This window comes from Myotis brandtii, unplaced genomic scaffold, assembly GCF_000412655.1.
Source record: "Myotis brandtii unplaced genomic scaffold, ASM41265v1 scaffold441, whole genome shotgun sequence".
NCBI classification, from domain to species: Eukaryota; Metazoa; Chordata; class Mammalia; order Chiroptera; family Vespertilionidae; genus Myotis; species Myotis brandtii.
The window spans coordinates 1,517,001-1,532,664 of NW_005366873.1; the positions used below are offsets into that span (position 1 = coordinate 1,517,001).

The 15,664-nt window shown below is 54.6% G+C and overlaps 2 protein-coding genes across 2 annotated transcripts in view; one reads left to right on the top strand and one right to left on the bottom strand.

The window, feature by feature from the left end:
- Positions 1–11,135, top strand: part of AFAP1L2 (actin filament associated protein 1-like 2) — a 38,264-nt gene extending 27,129 nt beyond the window's left edge. Inside the window, exons 7-17 of the mRNA XM_014546408.1 lie at positions 693–808; positions 1,308–1,412; positions 4,024–4,235; positions 5,291–5,436; positions 6,154–6,265; positions 6,915–7,154; positions 7,239–7,413; positions 7,708–7,863; positions 8,693–8,886; positions 8,972–9,117; positions 9,799–11,135. Of these exons, the coding sequence (XP_014401894.1) occupies positions 693–808; positions 1,308–1,412; positions 4,024–4,235; positions 5,291–5,436; positions 6,154–6,265; positions 6,915–7,154; positions 7,239–7,413; positions 7,708–7,863; positions 8,693–8,886; positions 8,972–9,117; positions 9,799–9,982 (1,786 nt within the window). The 3' untranslated portion in view covers positions 9,983–11,135. The remainder of the gene's footprint in view (positions 1–692; positions 809–1,307; positions 1,413–4,023; positions 4,236–5,290; positions 5,437–6,153; positions 6,266–6,914; positions 7,155–7,238; positions 7,414–7,707; positions 7,864–8,692; positions 8,887–8,971; positions 9,118–9,798) is intronic.
- Positions 11,136–12,835: 1,700 nt separating this feature from the next.
- VWA2 (von Willebrand factor A domain containing 2) overlaps positions 12,836–15,664 on the bottom strand; it is a 28,952-nt gene continuing 26,123 nt past the window's right edge. Inside the window, exons 13-14 of the mRNA XM_014546409.1 lie at positions 15,486–15,663; positions 12,836–14,621 (exon numbers count right to left, since the gene is read on the bottom strand). Coding sequence (XP_014401895.1) covers positions 14,467–14,621; positions 15,486–15,663 — 333 coding nt within the window. The 3' untranslated portion in view covers positions 12,836–14,466. The remainder of the gene's footprint in view (positions 14,622–15,485; position 15,664) is intronic.

Below are 15,664 nucleotides of genomic sequence, written 5' to 3' on the forward strand. Positions count from 1 at the left end.
GCCCCCGCCCGGGGATTGAGCCCACAACCCGGGCATGTGCCCTGACCGGGAATTGAACCATGACCTCCTGGTTCATAGGTCGACACTCAACCACTAACCTACACCAACCAAGAAAGATGCTTCCCGTTCTAGCAGCAGCAGCCACGCCACTCCTGTAGGGACAACCTCTAGCTCCCCAGCAGCCCCAGGAATGCCCACAGGGCGGGGGGGGGGGGGGGAGGGGGGGCCATCTATTTTATGCGCATGCACAGTGGGCTCCCGGAGCACCCCCCCAGCTGGAGAATGCGCCAACGGGATTCAGATCATGCTCTGGCCCGTGCAGACATGCTGGCCCTCCTCCGAAGCCCGAAGTGTTGGTAGCTGCCAGTTCTCGACTTTCTCACGCTCCTGGCCTGGGTGGTTCCCCGCTTGACATCAGCTTCGGCTGCAGACACCCACTCTAATGCCACCTCCCCCCGCCCCCCTGCACTCCAGGGCCACTGTCATGTCAGGGCGAGCAGCCATGTGAACAAGGGATAGGTGCTCTGGGGTGGAGCAGGGGACCTCAGGGAGGGAGGGTGAGGGCAGGTCCCCAGAGGGCAGCCCAGCCAATGCCTCACCAGAGGCCTGGACTCCGGGGTGACCGCTAGCCGACATCTGAGAGTGTTATTTTCTCTTAAACTGTGGTCTCTGACGTAACCATTCTCAGGTAGGGTCACCCACTTGTCTCTCTTTCTTCCCCAGGCAGATATATCCGAGAAGTACCTGTCCGCCTCGGAGTATGGGAGCTCTGTAGATGGCCACCCTGAGGTCCCCGAGACCAAAGATGGTACCCACGCTTATGGCTTTCAGCCCAGGGTGGGGAGGGGATGGTCCCCAGGCTGTGTGGCCCAACCCTAATGCGCTTTAACAGCTACTTCCAACATGCCTCCCCTTATAAACAGCTAACAGATCCAGGGAAAAGGGAGAGATGACCAAATGGAAGTTCCATGACTTGCTGTGGGTAGAATATTCTCTCATCCTCTTGTTGGCCCACCCTGTTATAAGGGTGTTGGAGCTCATGCAGTCTGTAGATGCCCAGGTGCTGGAACATTCCATGGGAGAAGCCGGGGTGCCCCTTTTGAGTGTTTGAATCTACAGACCCCTGGCTCTGAGCTGTGGATCTTGGTGTGGGGAGCAGGAGTCTGTATGTGTGCACATGCGTGCACACACGTGTGTGCAGGGAGGGGCAGCTGTGGTGGGGAGGGTCTTCTATTTTTCCCCATCTACTCTAGGGCCTGGGGCTAAGCCGTGTGTGATGCTGATGGCTTTTTCTCTCATCTCGACAGTGAAGAAGAAGTGCTCTGCGGGCCTCAAACTGAGCAACCTGATGAACCTGGGCAGGAAGAAGTCCACCTCGCTGGAGCCTGCAGACAGGTCCCTGGAGACAGCCTGTAAGAAGCGCAGCGCCTCCTGGGCCGCAGGGCTTGACCCCTGGGCTGCAGCCCGTCTCCAGGAAGGCAGCTCAGACAGCGAAGGCAGGGGCTATAGGTCTCGCTTTAAACGTGTCTTAGGGATGGGGAGCCGTGGCCCAGTTACCGTCTCTCTTCACTGCAGGTAGTTCTTCTTTATGTCTGGCCAGACTCTCTCACTGCAGTGTGGATCTTTTGCGGAAGTGAAGGGTAATGGATTGCTGTCCTCCTAATGGTCTGGGAAAACATATTCGTTTGATCGATACTTAAGGAGCTTGGCAGGCACAGTGTTACGGAGAGGGAACCAAGCGGATGGAGGACACAGTACTGGGAGCTTAGAGCTCAAGAGAGATGACAGCTTTGCCCCCATCGCCACATACCTGCTGGCTGAGCAGCTGTCAGGACTCAGGGACAGAAAAAACCTTTCCAGCTCTGGACAGAGATGGATTCCTCAACCGGAGTCTTGACGAACAGGCAGGAGCTATGTAGGCTCGGAGGTACCCGGGGTGGGAGCCAAGACAGACTCAGACTGGTGAGACGCATTCAGGGGCCTGGCGGGCGAAAGCCCACGTCGCTGGGACAGAGGGCGTGTAGGGAGCTAGTAGACTCTTAGAGGTCACCTCCACTGCCCTTTCTCAGCCTGAGGAAACTGAGGTCAGGAGAGGGAGAGAGAGACCTTTCCCAGAATATACTTTGAGTGAGCCGAGTCCTGGTGTTCCACCGGGGCTCATTGCTATAGGGCAGTGATGGCAAACCTTTTGAGCTCGGCGTGTCAGCATTTTGAAAAACCCTAACTTAACTCTGGTGCTGTGTCACATATAGAAATTTTTTGATCTTTGCAACCATAGTAAAACAAAGACTTATATTTTTGATATTTATTTTATATATTTAAATGCCATTTAACAAAGAAAAATCAACCAAAAAAATGAGTTCCCGTGTCACCTCTGACACGCGTGTCATAGGTTCGCCATCACTGCTATAGGTCTCCCGGGACCTGAAGGCCATCACTGTCCATCTTCGAGCCCTTTCCTCTTACTCCTGGAACCCCTGTCCCAGCCTCAGGCCCACTCTGTTCTGTGTCTGAGGCTGGCCGGGTGGCCGGGGTGGAATGGGAAGGCAGCACAGGGGCCTCACCTTTGGAGCCTGCTGCTTCTCCTGCCAGGGCACCCGAGGCCTCAGGGCACAGTGTTGGGCACGGGAGCCTGGTCCCCGTGAGTCATTTTGGGAGATGTGGCTGGGTTACTCTGGAAGTTGCTCAGTTGGCAAAGCCTGCTCCTGTCCCCTGTGGCTGGGGAAGGGCCCGAGAGAGCACGGACACTCTCCTCCCCAGGCTCGGCCTCAGCGCTCGAGCCTCTCCTGACCCAGAGTTCTCTTCGGTGCAGGGAACTGTGAGGGGCCAGTGGGGTGCCTGCCCAGAGGAGCCAGAGATCCTAGGTCCTGGGCACAAATCCTCCCACTTTGCTACTGTGTCGTGGTGTTCATGTGGCTCTGAGAAATTCTTGATCCCCACTGTGTGGCCAGCACCAGGTGGGTGGGAAGGTGGCTGTGCACTTTGACCTTGCTGTGTGAGCCTCGTTCATCTGGCTGCGGTTCTGAACAGCTCTTAGGGGCAAAAAGGAACCCACTTGGTAAGCCAGCGGCACAGAGGGACGTCAACCCATTGCACAAGGGCGTGCAAAGGGCCTGCAGACTGGAGTCACTCATCTGTGCAGCCCAGGGACAAGGCCATGCTTGAAACGGGGTGTCAGCTCCCCACATGTTAATCTAAGCGGGGGGAGGCTTGTCCTCTTCTTGGGAAGCTGAACGGAACACATGGGCCCACTTGAGAGCAGTGAGGGCTGCCTCGTGAGTGGACCCTGGCAGCCTCTGGGTGCTGCCGGAAGAGGGGCTCCCTGGCGGAGGCCGCAGGGCACAGACCCAGCTGCCTGAGATGAACGTGCAAGTTCCTGGCCTGGAGAAGCTGTGAGTCCCGTTGGAGAGGCTGACACGGAAGCAGAGAGTGTCACTGTTCCAGACCCAGCTGTTCAGAAGGCTGACAGCAGGGCGCGCAGGGCCCAGGGAGGGCCGAGGCCAAGTGCATCTGGGAGGATGAGGAGGACTCTGCAGGCTGAGACTGAGTGACCCTGGGAGGGCAAGGCTGGCAGGGCCGCTGGGAAGCTAAGGCTGCAGAGGCAAAGGGCTTGCACCTGCAATGAGGAGACCCACCTGGGGCGAGCTTCCTGCACGTGGCCCGAGTGAGGAGAGGCAGAGGTGGGCTGCTGCAGGCTGGACACGTAGAGCCGCAGCGAGCCGCGAGGGCTGGGGCGGGGGATTCTGTCCCAGACACCTACATACTGACCTAGTGTAGTCCAAGGTGCAGCTCACTTCCCTCTGGACACACCTTTTCAAAAGCCAGCAGAGCTATGCTGCCTGACTTGAAAGGGTCTTGCTGCTAGCCTGCAGGAGGGAAGGAGAACATACGACAGAGATTCCCAGCCTCTGTGAGCTAAGAAGCTGCTCGGGCATTGGAGCTGAGACTCTGAGGGGAACCCCGGGAGGCCCGGAGGTGGGGGCAGCCACCCCCAGCTTCCTGCAGCCGCCGCCTCTCCTGCAGGTTACCTGAACGTGCTGGTGAACAGCCAGTGGAAGTCACGCTGGTGCTCCGTCCGGGACAGCCACCTGCACTTCTACCAGGACCGGAACCGCAGCAAGGTGGCCCAGCAGCCCCTGAGCCTGGTGGGCTGTGAGGTGGTCCCGGACCCGAGCCCGGACCACCTGTACTCCTTCCGCATCCTCCACAACGGCGAGGAGCTGGCCAAGCTCGAGGTACTGCTGGCCCCGGGGGTGGCGGGCGCAGCCAGGGCGGAGGTCGGCTCTGTGCTGCAAGTCATGGAGACGCCGTGTAGTCCTGGGTTGTTTTGGTTTCCTTTGCGTGAGATTGTTTGCATTTTTCAAAAATTTCCATTCCCTTTCTGACCTCAGGGTGGTTGTGTTCTAGGAGGACAATGAGCTGCTTCCTGCACTTAGGGCCGGAGGGGAATTTATAACTCCCTGAGCCGCAGGGGAACCTTCTGGAGATTCACAGTGGGTTTGGTGTAGTTTGTGTAGCACCAGATGCAGCCCAGTCCATAAACATGACGCCTGTTAGGGCTTATCTGGGGGCAAGCATCAGGCTGGTGATACAATTGCCTTTCTCCCACTCCCCACCCTGTTTAATGTGATGTCACATTGACAAAAATAAAAGGTGACATAATGCCTTGCGTTGAGCTAGGCAGGTCCCAGCCAGAGTTCTTGCTTCACACACAGAAGCACACCCTGCCCGGCTCGCTCCTGTTCACCTCGTCCAGCGGTTCTCAACCTGTGGGTCGAGACCCCTTTGGGGGTCGAATGACCCTTTCACAGGGGTCGCCTAAGACCATCGGAAAACACATATATAATTACATATTGTTTTTGTGATTAATCACTATGCTTTCATTATGTTCAGTTTGTAACAATGAAAATACATCCTGCATATCAGATATTTACATGACGATTCATAACAGTAGCAAAATTACAGTTAGGAAGTAGCAACGAAAATAATTTTATGGTTGGGGGTCACCACAACACGAGGAACTGTATTAAAGGGTCGCGGCATTCGGAACGTTGAGAACCACTGACCTAGTCCTTCAGCCAGGAGACTTCATCCAAATTTTGCTTCAATACTGCCCCCTTGTGGCTAAAAGATCCACATCTCAGTTGCTTCTCAGGGATAAGTTTGTATACATTCTGTCGGGTCAACAAGTATGATAACACGTGACCAAGACTGACATGCTCCCTGTGCTCATGGAACTTACATTCCAGTACGAGATGTTCTCCAGTCAGTTACCCAATTGGTTCCTCAGGCCAAGTCTTCCGAGGAAATGGGCCACTGGCTCGGCCTCCTGCTCTCCGAGTCGGGCTCCAAGACAGACCCAGAGGAATTCACCTACGACTACGTGGATGCAGACAGGGTCTCCTGTATTGTGAGTGCGGCCAAGAACTCCCTGCTGTGAGTAGTGCGGGTCTTCTGCGCCCTTGCACTCGGAGTCATGCTTCCAACTCCAGGCCCAGATTGGCCTCTGGTGGCCGAGAACTCGGGGTGGGCCCCGCTCCACCCAGCGGCAGGAGGGCCAGGGGCTGGGCCGGGCCCAGCAGCCGCAGCACCTTGGCTGGGGGAAGACCATCCAGGTCCTTACAGCTGAGTCGGCATGTTCCCTGACCCTCCGCTTCCCTCGCTGTCGACTCGGTGCTTTCCCGAGGACCCCCTCTGGGTCCCCAGCGCCCCCTGGATGAGCAGGGCGGAGGTGGTGCTTCCGCTTTCTAGATGAGCACATGGGCTCCTGGGCCGGGTGGCTGAGGAGGCACCAGGACACGGAACCCCTTTCTTATGTACAAGATGGGGAAAGTCTCCGGTTGTTGACAGTGAAATGAGGAGGGGTTTTGTTGTTATTGGAGATCCTAAAACGGGGTCAGAAGATGGCAAAAGGATGCCAAGGGGGGGAGGGGGAAGGGATGCTTTTCTGGAAGAGAAGTTTGGGACCCACAGTTCTATAGGAAGACCCAAAAGAGAGGGAGGGGCTGCCCTGAATGAGTGTTAAATGAGACCGGAGCTAGTCTCTTTATGAATTCTTTGAGGCTGGTGGCTTTTACCACCCTCCTCCCCCGTCTTGAATCCTCCTCCCCCGTCTTGAATCCTCCTCCCCGAATCTTGCCATGTGTCTTCCAGATTGATGCAGAGGAAGTTCTCAGAGCCCAACACTTACATCGACGGCCTGCCCAGCCAGGATCGCCCGGAGCTGCTGTATGATGACGTGGAGATGTCCGAGCTGACGGCCGCGGTAAGGACGCTGGGGGCAGCCGCAGGGGGGCTGTCCAGTCCTCCTGCCGCCAAACCTCAATCCCATTGGCCATAGGAGAAGTGGATTCCAAGTCACCTGCAGGGCCACCAGGGCAGAAATCTCGGCACAACAAGGTCGCCTTTTGTACTGGGGCGGGCAGTCCGCCTGGCATGGGGACTCGTCGGGTTGGCCATTCTGGTCAGTGCTAGGATGGGCTGTGCTGCTGGGATTGGGAGCCGCGTCCCCATCAATCAGCCTTTGGGGTCAAGAATGATAGTGAAGGTGGAATCATCGAATAGGCAGGAGGTTCCATGGTCAGACACTGGGCTCTGCTGTGCTAAGGGCTGCTGTGGCTGATCTATTTAATCCAAGCCACCTGCTAGGCAGGTACCATTACTCTCTCCTCTTACAGCTGAGGAATGAAGGTCAGGAAAGCTCGTACTATGTCCTGGGTCTCCCACCTCTTTAGGGGCTGATCCAGGGCTTGAACCCTGACCTTCTAACTCCAGATCAATAGAGGCTTCCCTGGGGGAAGGTCCCTGCGCACCCCACACAGGGAGGGGACGGGAGCTCTGAGACAGGACAGGCGCCAGCTCTCCAGCCCAGGCTGCGGAAGCAATGGTGAAAGCCACCTGCCTCTCCTCTGCAGGTGGACCCCGAGGAAGCCGCCCCGGCCACAGATGCTCTGAGCGAGCTCGACCCTGACCGCATGTACCTGGACCTCACGCCGGTCAAGTCCTTCCTGCACAGTCAGGGCGGCACCCAGGCCCGAGGCTGCTCCCCCACACCGCCCGGCCTGGACCCTCCAGTAGAGGCCCTCCCTGCAGACCTGGGCCCCGCCCCAGCTGAGCCCCCCGTCGTTACATCTGCAGAGACCCCTGAGTTGCAGGTACAGGTCATCCCCCAGCTGGTGGGCTGGTCCCACCTTCCCAGGCCCCTCAGCCGGCTGAGCTGTGCTCGCTTTCTCCAAAAGCAGGTGCAGCAGGAGAGTCTGGAGCCGGAGGAGCTGTCCCCCAGAATCTCGACGGTCAAAATCCAGGCTGAACAGCAAAAACTCTCTTTCTCATCGAGCTGCCCCGACGCTGTGGCTGTCACCCCAGCCGGGGCCAGCACGCCTGCGAAGGACAGGCTGAGGGTGACCTCTGCAGGTACCTGTGCTGGAGACGAGTTGCATGTCTTGGAAATGGCTCAGAGGAGTTAGCCCCATCCTTCCCCTTTGGTATGAGGACACAGAGGGTCGGCGAGGAGGAGGGACTTGCCCCAGGCCATGCAGTGGAGAAGGGGTGGTGCCCATTTCCCTTCCCGGTCCTGCAAGGCTGGCTTGGCGTCCAGCTCTGATTTCCTGTCAAAGCCTCAGTTTCCCCTGAGCCTGTGTGATGGGTTGGCCATAGCCCTCCTGGTCCAGCCTGGCTGACCTCGGTGTTCCCTCTCTGGGTTTGTAGAGATCAAACTTGGCAAGAACAGGACAGAAGCTGAGGTGAAGCGGTACACGGAGGAGAAGGAGAGGCTGGAGAAGAAGAAGGAAGAAATCCGGGGGCACCTGGCTCAGCTCCGGAAGGAGAAACGGGAGCTGAGGGAGACCCTGTCGAAATGCACAGGTGAGGGGCCTGGCAGGGCACGTGGAGGCTGGGGCTTCTCTCAGGGCGAGCCTGGACCTGGGCCCCTGGCCTATAGCCCTGCCAGTCTTTGCACAGGTGCATGTTCCCCATCTTAACCCCCCCCCATCTGAAAGGTCACTGTCCTATGCAGAGAGACCCCCTGACCCATTGTCAATAGGCCCAGGAGGTAGTTTTAAAAGCTCGCTCAAAGAATACGTCCTTAAACATTTTATTTTCACTTAAATCAAATGCATATACACCCAGTCCATCTTTCCATGCGTTGCCTTTTTCAGAGATCCCATGTCATCGTTCTTGCATTAACCACACGCATCATCCTTAATTTCCAGTCTTCAAAGACTTAGGACACTTGCAGAGAAATCTGCGTCCCTCTAGGTCAGTGGTTCTCAACCTTCCTAATGCCGTGACCCTTTAATACAGTTCCTCATGTTGTGGTGACCCCCAACCATAAAATTATTTTCGTTGCTACTTCATAACTGTAATTTTGCTACTGTTCTGAATCGTCATGTAAATATCTGATATGCAGGATGTATTTTCATTGTTACAAATTGAACATAATGAAAGCATAGTGATTAATCTCAAAAACAATATGTAATTATATATGTGTTTTCCGATGGTCTTAGGCGACCCCTGTGAAAGGGTCGTTGGACCCCCAAAGGGGTCTCGACCCCACAGGTTGAGAACCGCTACTCTAGGTCCTTTTCCAGATCATCCTCATCTCACCCGTTTCCTAGCAACCTGCCCTTGAAAGGACCTGCCCCGGTCCTGGCTGAAACGCTGCTCCCTGCAGCCGGCCTCATTCCCATTCCAGACAAGGGGGCGCTGGCCAGCCTGGAGCAGAAGCTGAAGGAGATCGACGAGGAGTGCAGGGTGGAGGAGAGGAGGCGCGTGGACCTCGAGCTCAGCATCGTGGAGGTGAAGGACAACCTGAAGAAGGCCGAGGCCGGGCCCGTGACGCTGGGCACCACCGTGGACACCTCCCACCTAGAGACCGTGAGCCCCCGAGTGAGTGGCAGGAGCTGTTGGCAGGGCCTCCTGGATGGGGGTGGGGGGCAGCGGGGGCTCATGTCTCCATCCTCCCCCGGCTCAGGCATCACTCTTTTGTCACCACAGCCCAAAGCCGCAGCCCCCACCCCTGCCCCAGACTGTACCCCCGTCAACTCTGCCACGGCGCTCAAGAACAGACCTCTTTCCGTCATGGTCACAGGCAAAGGCACCGTCCTCCAGAAAGCCAAGGTAAGCGGTCACTCCCGGCCCCCTCCAGGGCCCCAGGGGCGGCACCAGACCTGACCTACCAGAGGGGCCTTGGTTCACGGTTCTTACCAGTCAGCCCGAGGACAGTCAGATCCTTGAACCACCCAATTAGCCATAGATTCTAGGGAGACAGACGGGAAGTGGACAGTTTTCAAACCAAAAAAGCCAGTGATTCTAAAGGAGTCCTGCCGTGGCAGCTTAAGCAGCAGATTCAGACAGGTGATGTGATTTGCCTAAAGCCTCCAGCCACCAGGTGTCCAAGGCTCAGGAGGGTGTCGGCTCATTCCTGGGCTTTCCCCTGACGGCCAGACACGAGTGTTGTTAGTCCTTCCCTCGTGTCCAGTGCAGATGTGCCCAGAGTTGCCCGCGCATTCGGCAAACTCCGCAGCACCTGCACCCATGACTACTGAATGCATTGGAGCTACTGCTCCCCTGTGGCCGTGACAGACACACGGACCCCTCCCAGACCCCTTACCGTGCCACAGCCTCAAACATCCCTTAAAGAGGTGCCCCGCACAGTGACACACGCACAGGGTTTGAAACACAGCGGCTGCCTCTATTCCTAATGGGCTCTGTGCACAGGGGCGGGCGGGGGGGGGCGGCCACGGAGCACAGCTAACTTGCCTCTGTTTGGGGGCTGCTGGTATTTGAATGGCGCCCTAGGAATGGGAGAAGAAAGGGACCAGTTAGGACACAAGCGTCATGGCAAGCCTCTCCTGTCCACGTGGACCTTGGCGACAACCCCGCTTGGGCCAGGCCTTCCTTCAAGCAGCGACTCTGTGAGCGGGTGAGTCTGTTTAAAAGGAAAAACAAGGACGGGGGACCGCGAACGGAGTGCTCCGGCTGATGGGAGGCGCGGGCCCTTTGCAGAGAAAGGAACTAGCAGGACCAGAGAGAGAGCTGTGACTTCAGCCAGCGCTGATGCCATCGGTGACGCGGTAACGGAACAGAAAATACTTGGGACCACGCGGAGGCACTGTCCCCACTCAGTTAAGGACTTTTTTAAAAGTGACGCTGTATTATATTTTTAAAAATATGTTTCAAATCCTGTAATTTAGAACAGTGAAGTGTCTTTTGAGATTTAACTGACTTTCGACATTATCGTAGAGAAAAAGAGATTAGTACTTTGTGTTTACAGAGTCCGTCCTGTGGCCATTCTTAAGAGAAGAAGTTATTTAATATAATGCTCTCGTAGTCCCGGTTTTTTTTAAATTGTGCTTAATGTCCGGGCACCTTCCAAGATAATAAAAGGGGTGAGTTTGGGGTGGGCCCCCGTCTTTTCCTCCGATGGCATTGTTTGCTAACGCAGGTTGAAACATTTCATCCGTCATCTCCGCCTCACTTCCGGGGGTTCTCAGAACTAAAGTTCTTTCTAACCCCAGGGCATTTATTTCCTTTGTCATAAACACTTGGTGGCCTTTGGCCAAGTGGTGAGTTAGATTTTTCTAAAAAAATAAAATAAAATGTTAATTGTATTTCTGGAGGTTTCTTGTATTTCATGGAGTGACTTGGCAGGGCCTGTTGGACTTGTACCTCAAGGGGGAATGTCTTGGTTATTTATTTACACACTGAACTTCAAAATATGTGTGTAAAACCGAGGGCTTTACAAGGTGCCATCTTAGCAGGTGATGTTATGCCTCCTTGACTCCAGGAGCATAGATGGAAAACGGAAAGGGTTTTCATAGTATAATTAACCACGCGCCAAATACACTAGAAACATCTGCAGGAACTGACTACTTCTGGAAGCTAAACACATTCCTAAATCATTCTTCGGGGAAAGAAACCGGTACTTAGAGAGTTGCCTAAGTGGTAAATTAAGGAAGTTCCTAGCATACATGTGTTTATTTTTACAAATAACAAAATTTGCCAATCTTTTTATGCAGGACCTTTTTCATGTACGTCCATAAATAAGATTTGGTTTTTCTTTTGCCAGTATGTGTTCGATTTTTGGTTCCAGAGCTGTGCTAACTGTATACAATGGAAAATACTCCTCAAACTGCTATGTTCATCGCATTTTCTTGTGATTCAAGAAAATCTTGTCAGCATGTGTACTCCAGGCTCAGTTGTGCCTTTAACACATTGCGTACCGCATAGAAATCTCTAAGACATACGCCAGGGACCGCACGTTTTGGGGCAAACTGCACGTTATTTAAGTCATCATAATGCACTTTAGGTGTTGTTTTTCAATAATTATAACATTTTTATTTACAAAAACAATTAAACAATTAAAGTTCCTAGTACTTTTTTAACGTATGGTACTGCGTAAAACATTTTCCTCTATGAAGAGGGACCAAACAAAATTTACATAAGTATCTAGATTCGCTCCTTTTTCCATGGGCGTGAAAAAGTCCATAACTCCATGGGCGTGAAACACGAGAACACTCGTGAGCGGTCCTTAACAGATGGCGCGCGAAACACGAGAACACTCCTGAGCGGTACGCAATGTGTTAATGTCGCCTCAGGTTGCCAGGGTTTGGTTTTGTCATCTTTAAGCACATTAATGACCAGATAGCGTTGCTTCAGAATCAAAGTGGTTCAACACTGATAATACACTGATAGGTAAGTTATTGTATGTACAGATTATATGTGGGGGGGAAAATCATCTCGAAGGAAGCAGAAAAGCATATCATAAATCTCAACACTCCTAAAACATTCTCTGTCATCTAGGAATAAAAGCGTTCCTACCCACAAGAAAATAATATCTAATGGTGAAAGAGGAGCAGATATGTGCTGTGGCCACTACCTATTAAAAACATGATTCTGCAGGTTCTAGATAATGCAAAATGACAAGAAAAATCAATATAAAGCTCCCAAAGGAAGAGACAAAACTGTCATTATTTGTAAACAACATTTTTCTAGAAAAGCAAAGAGCATCAATGAACTACTAGAACATACGTGCTTGGGTAAGTTGGCCGGAATGAGGATCATTCAGAGAAAATGAAAGATTGATGGCTTACTGCAATGCTTCGATGTTTACAAGAACATAAAAGGCTTGGCCGGTCAGACAGTAAGAAAGGCATGCCCTCCATTGCTGCTGGGACCTGAACTAGAAGCGGCGAAGCCTTTAATATGTAACCCACAATTTTATGGGGCTTTTTTTAGAGCCCAAGCAACTCAAATTGGACATCCAAATAGCCTTGAACCAGACAAAGAACCCATACTCTAAAGTGATTAAACTGCTGTGAATTTTCGAGACAACAAATTCTTGAAAGCTCTCCAACATCGGCCCCTGCTGGGTAGCCTTGTGGCCTTGCTCTGATCTCCCCTTCCGCCAAGGCCAGCGTAACAACAGGAATGAAAATACCCGTGAGCACAAACCACTGTCGGCACCCCGGGCTTTTTATTTCTACCATCGACAGCACCGTGGCGATGACCAGGAAGCTCAGTGGCATTTAAGTGGAGGCAGCCGTGACCTTTGCATAGAGGGCATTGCATTATCGATAGTAAGGAGAAAAGCTACCATCAAGTATCTGGACTGAGGCGAGGGCTCTGCAACAGTTTCCCCTGAAAACTGAACTCAAAATGACACAACCACAACCGACGGGAAGAACTGGTGCCTAAATAGGCCGGGGTGAGGAAGTGCCTGGTTTACCAGAGAATGTCCCAACGCACGCATCTGTGCCACAACCATACAAACACTCCTGTGAATGACCAACATCATTTCTTGAAATCCTTTAAGAACTACACAGGAAAAAGCAAAACCGTTCTAAGTTTCTTTATTCTCTATCTGTTGAGTTTAAGAATTCCATTGCTCTTTGCACCCCCACTAAAAGGAGAGTAAGAAAAGCACTCGGTAAACACCCCACAGTGACCCCCCCAAGTAAACTCTAAAGGAGAATGTGGCCCCCCCAGAACCAGGGCTGTTTGCACACTCAGCCCCAGAGCCAAACAAGCTGGTTCATCGGTCACTGTCCAATCTGGGCCTTTTCCCCGTCTCCCCCCACACAGAGCCAGTCACCAGAGGTCACAAATGCCGCTCAAGCCCCTTTTCAAACAAAAACCACGAACGCATCTAGGACGTCTTTCGGGAAAGAAGAAGTTCTGCACTTTCTCCATCTCGAAATGCCATCGCTTCGGTGATCCGAACGACATGCTAGTCACTGCCTCCTCTTGAGCATCGCTGTCCCAACATTGGCCAATGGCCGCGTGAGCTGCCCACAGGCCATCAAAAGTCTCCGGGTTCCTGTTTTTCCTCAGGGGGAAGGGGACGGCGACAAGCTCAACGGGGCACAACTAGAAAGGAAATGTTTACTTACACGTCAAGAGTTTCCAACACCATCATTAGCGAGTGAAATCAGCTGCTACCAAGTCCCCGAGAGGCGCTGTCTGCAGCTGGGACATCGCTGCTCCCCGGGTGGCGGGCTCCGGACAGAGCTGGAGGCAGGCGCTCAGAGGACCGTCATGAGGATGCTCCGCCGAGGGCAGGCGTCCTTTCAGCGTCCGGGGTGCCCAGGCCTCCGGAGTTGCCGGGACGGGCTGGGCGGCCGCCCTCCTGCCTTGGGGGCATCTCCTCTCAAGGCCCCTGGGAAGAAGCGAGCCGTGAGGCCATGAGTGTTGGTCCTCACCCTACTAGCAGCCGTGCGGGCCCCCGCATGTCTTGGTTGTGGGTTAAGAACAAGCAGAAGAGGCCAGACCAAAGGTCCTATCTGAGGGCCCTTCAGATTCACTGCCCGCCTTAGGAAGCCCACCTCTGCCCGTGGCCGAGACCCCAAGCTCCAAGGGGAGCCACCTTCTGGTCTCGGGGTTCTAACTTTAAAATCATAACAGGAGCCCCAGGTGGGCCCGCAGTGCTGCCCAGCAGCCCTTCTCTAGGACCTCAGTCTGGTCCCCTCTCTTAGATGGTTACTTCTTTCCGCCAACCTCCTGCACCTCCTCCCCATCCTCACGCTCAGCTGATTCCTCCCACTTCACTGAGCAAATAGAAACATTCAAAAAAGAACTCCCACCAGCTTCCACCGCATCCACCCACCTTCCTGTGTCGGGGCCCACGTCCTCGTCAGCCAGTCACTCCGGGGCTCCTGACCGAGGCCTCCCTCCCCGCCCCATGACTTTGCTCCAGTGTGCTGAGCACCAGCAGGGACACCAGATGCTGTGCTTATGTCCTGTCTCCCCCGCACATGGATGCTCCCACAAGGGCAGGCATTCTCACTGTTCATGTTCCCCACACCCATCGTCCCCAGAACAATACCGGGGATGCAGGAGACCGGAGCTACATGCTGCCTGTGTGAATGAACAAAGGATGCTAGGATTCCTTCCACGGAGCCAACGCCCTCGAGCCTGCCTTCAATGAGCCTCCCAGGGCTCAGCCGGTCTCAGAACACCACCCCCAGCTCACCCACGCGGAGCAAGGACCCACTCACGGTTCTCACAGTGGGGGCCCTCCCAGCCGTCTCGGCACGCGCAGAGGTAACTCCCGTTCCGCAGGACGCAGGTGCCCTCGTGCATGCACGGGCTGGGTTTGCAGAGGTTGACGGGCCGATTGGCTTCTACAAGAAAGAATGTGCCCAGGAGGCCCAGCCTGGGTCAGCCCCAAAGACCCCCTCCTCTAAGGAAGCCCAGAACTGCCGTGAGCCACTCGGGTAGCGCCTTACATGCCTTAGCGCCGATGTGGGCCTGGAAGCCACAGGTCAGCATGTGGGTGGTGCTCCACGCTGCTTGGCTAGGTCAGAGACCCACCTCCACCCAGCTCTCCCACATGCGTAGGGAGACCTTTTCTAGGATGTGCGAGGCTCCTAGCACCGCTTACTATTCTTATAACAGCCACATACTTTTAAAAAGGTGGGAAGGATGGCCTGGTCAGGGTGGCTCAGTGGTTAAGCATCAACCCATGAACCAAGAGGTCACTGGTTCGATTCCTGGGCAGGACACATGCCCGGGTTGCAGGCTCTATCCCCAGTGTGGGGCATGTAGGAGGCAATCTCTCTATCCCTCTGCCTCCCTCTCTATCTCTCTAAAAATCAATCAATAAATTTTAAAAAGGCAGGAAGGACGTCACTGGCAAAAGGAAGCCTTTGAGTCAGGCTGGCCTGGCTGTGCTGGCCCCTCGCTCTGGCATTCACAACCAAGGTCAGTGCCAACCTTGGGAGATCTGTGGGTCGTCTAGCGACGTCTTCTGTTTAAGTGGTGCATGTACACTCTCAAGTTTGGGGTGGGGGTCTGTGTACCCTGAGTATCAAGAGAGGATGGTGTGCCTGCCACGGGACTTAGCACGGACTTAGCACAGAACCCGGCACGTGGGACGCGCCCAGAGGCCCGGAGGAGCCGCGATCCTTGGAAGATGCACCTGGAGGTTCAGGCTGAGGGGCCACCCCTCGGAGGCAGCGCTGAACAGCGCCGATTCGCCCACTCACCTTCACAGAGCCACTCGATGAGCGCGTCCCGGTGGAACCTCAGGTCCGTGTAGGCCGCCACGTGGATCAGGGCGTCCCTGGGGCCCGCGAGCCTCCGCAGAGCCTCGCTCAGGACGGGCCCCACGCCCACCACCAAGACAGAGACGCCATTGTCCCTCAGCTTCTGGGCGGGGACGGCC